The 1349-nt window shown below is 47.1% G+C and overlaps 1 protein-coding gene across 1 annotated transcript in view; it reads right to left on the bottom strand.

Moving 5' to 3' along the window:
* Window positions 1-1349, bottom strand: part of DENND2A (DENN/MADD domain containing 2A) — a 36100-nt gene that overhangs the window by 27287 nt on the left and 7464 nt on the right. Inside the window, exon 4 of the mRNA XM_009887398.1 lies at window positions 1128-1249. Within this exon, the coding sequence (XP_009885700.1) occupies window positions 1128-1249 (122 nt within the window). The remainder of the gene's footprint in view (window positions 1-1127; window positions 1250-1349) is intronic.

The raw sequence follows: 1349 nt of genomic DNA, 5'->3' as shown, positions 1-1349 counted from the left end.
AGCCCCCTTTTGATAGCACAGGTCAGAAATCAGGGTGCACAGGTGATTGCAAAGCTTTCTGAGGGAAATGAACTTCACCCCAAAACTCATGCATAGACCCATGCTGCTGTAGACCCAACTAGTGACAAGGAGAACAAATTGAGAACTGTACAACAATTTTCACTTTGAAGTGTTGAATTATCCAGAGAAACCTCAGTTGCTGATTAAGCTGGTTGGAAAAGAGCAACACGTCAAGAAACGCTGCACATCAAACTTCCAAAAATATTGGGCAACAGCTCTAAAAATAGCTGCAACTTGGAGAGTATGGGAAAACTCTTTGGTTAGGAAAACCGTGTTTAGATCCCTGCTATTCGCTCTGAACCCAGTTGTTGCTAGATGACTTTGCTGTCACGTTGCCACTGCCGTTCCTGGCTTGGACTATCTAAACAGACAACAGGAACCAACTGAAACGGCTTGGGAAGCTCACAGCAGGGCTAACCCCAGTAAGCTCTGAGCAAGAGGTGCAGACCAGTGTTTTACCTCTTCTTTTGGTTTCACTGCCAGGGAGGAAAACGGCACCGGGCTGTGAGCTATGCTGCTGGTGGGGACACCCTTTTAATATCAGCTACCCAACCAGGGGAATGGCATCGCATTAGTTACCAGCACCCAGTCTCATCAAGGAGAGAGCAAAAGAGGCATCCTAAGGGAGGGGGCTGCAGAGGCATCTTGGCATCAGCACGGGCAGACTGTGTACTGGGCAGACTGTGTACTGCCCACTGACACTGAGCCAAGATCGCTGCAGGGCCTGATTACTTAAGCACTCAAATGCCCTCTTTCAGAAGAGGAAGACCTTTCTTATACTGTATTAGCAAAAGCTCTTCCCCTCTACCAGGGGAAGGTAGCCATGGTGTGAAAAATAATGAAAGCCAACAAAGCATTTGTATAAGGGAATGTTGGTTTTGTACCTTGCTAAAAGGCAATAAAACCCCTCTTATCACTCCATACTGTGACCAGTGGTAAAAGACAGAACAGAAAAAACCCTGACATGATGAAAGTCAAATTGGCAAAACTCCACTTTCTCCCACAGAACTTGGATTTCACCAAAAAACCTTCTGGAGCAGGAGAGGTGGCCACTTGAATCAAAGTACCTTAGTGGGAGTCCCAGGTACAGAAGAGGTGGGGGATGCTGGGAAGGTGAGGACACATTTCTTCCCCAAACAGCGGCTGTTGGTCTCAATGTCTTCATAAGGGTTTTCCTTCGATGGTGGATCTGCAGCAAAAACCCACAAGCAAGAGATTGTAAGTGCAGAACATCCTTGAGGTTTCCATAAAAATCTGTTTGGGGATCTGCTGGCCTTCTCCCACCTCCC

This window comes from Charadrius vociferus, unplaced genomic scaffold, assembly GCF_000708025.1.
Source record: "Charadrius vociferus isolate BGI_N301 unplaced genomic scaffold, ASM70802v2 scaffold196, whole genome shotgun sequence".
In the NCBI taxonomy this organism is placed as follows: Eukaryota; Metazoa; Chordata; class Aves; order Charadriiformes; family Charadriidae; genus Charadrius; species Charadrius vociferus.
The sequence above is the reverse complement of the archived record's forward strand: the minus strand, read 5'-3'. Positions and strand labels throughout refer to the sequence as shown.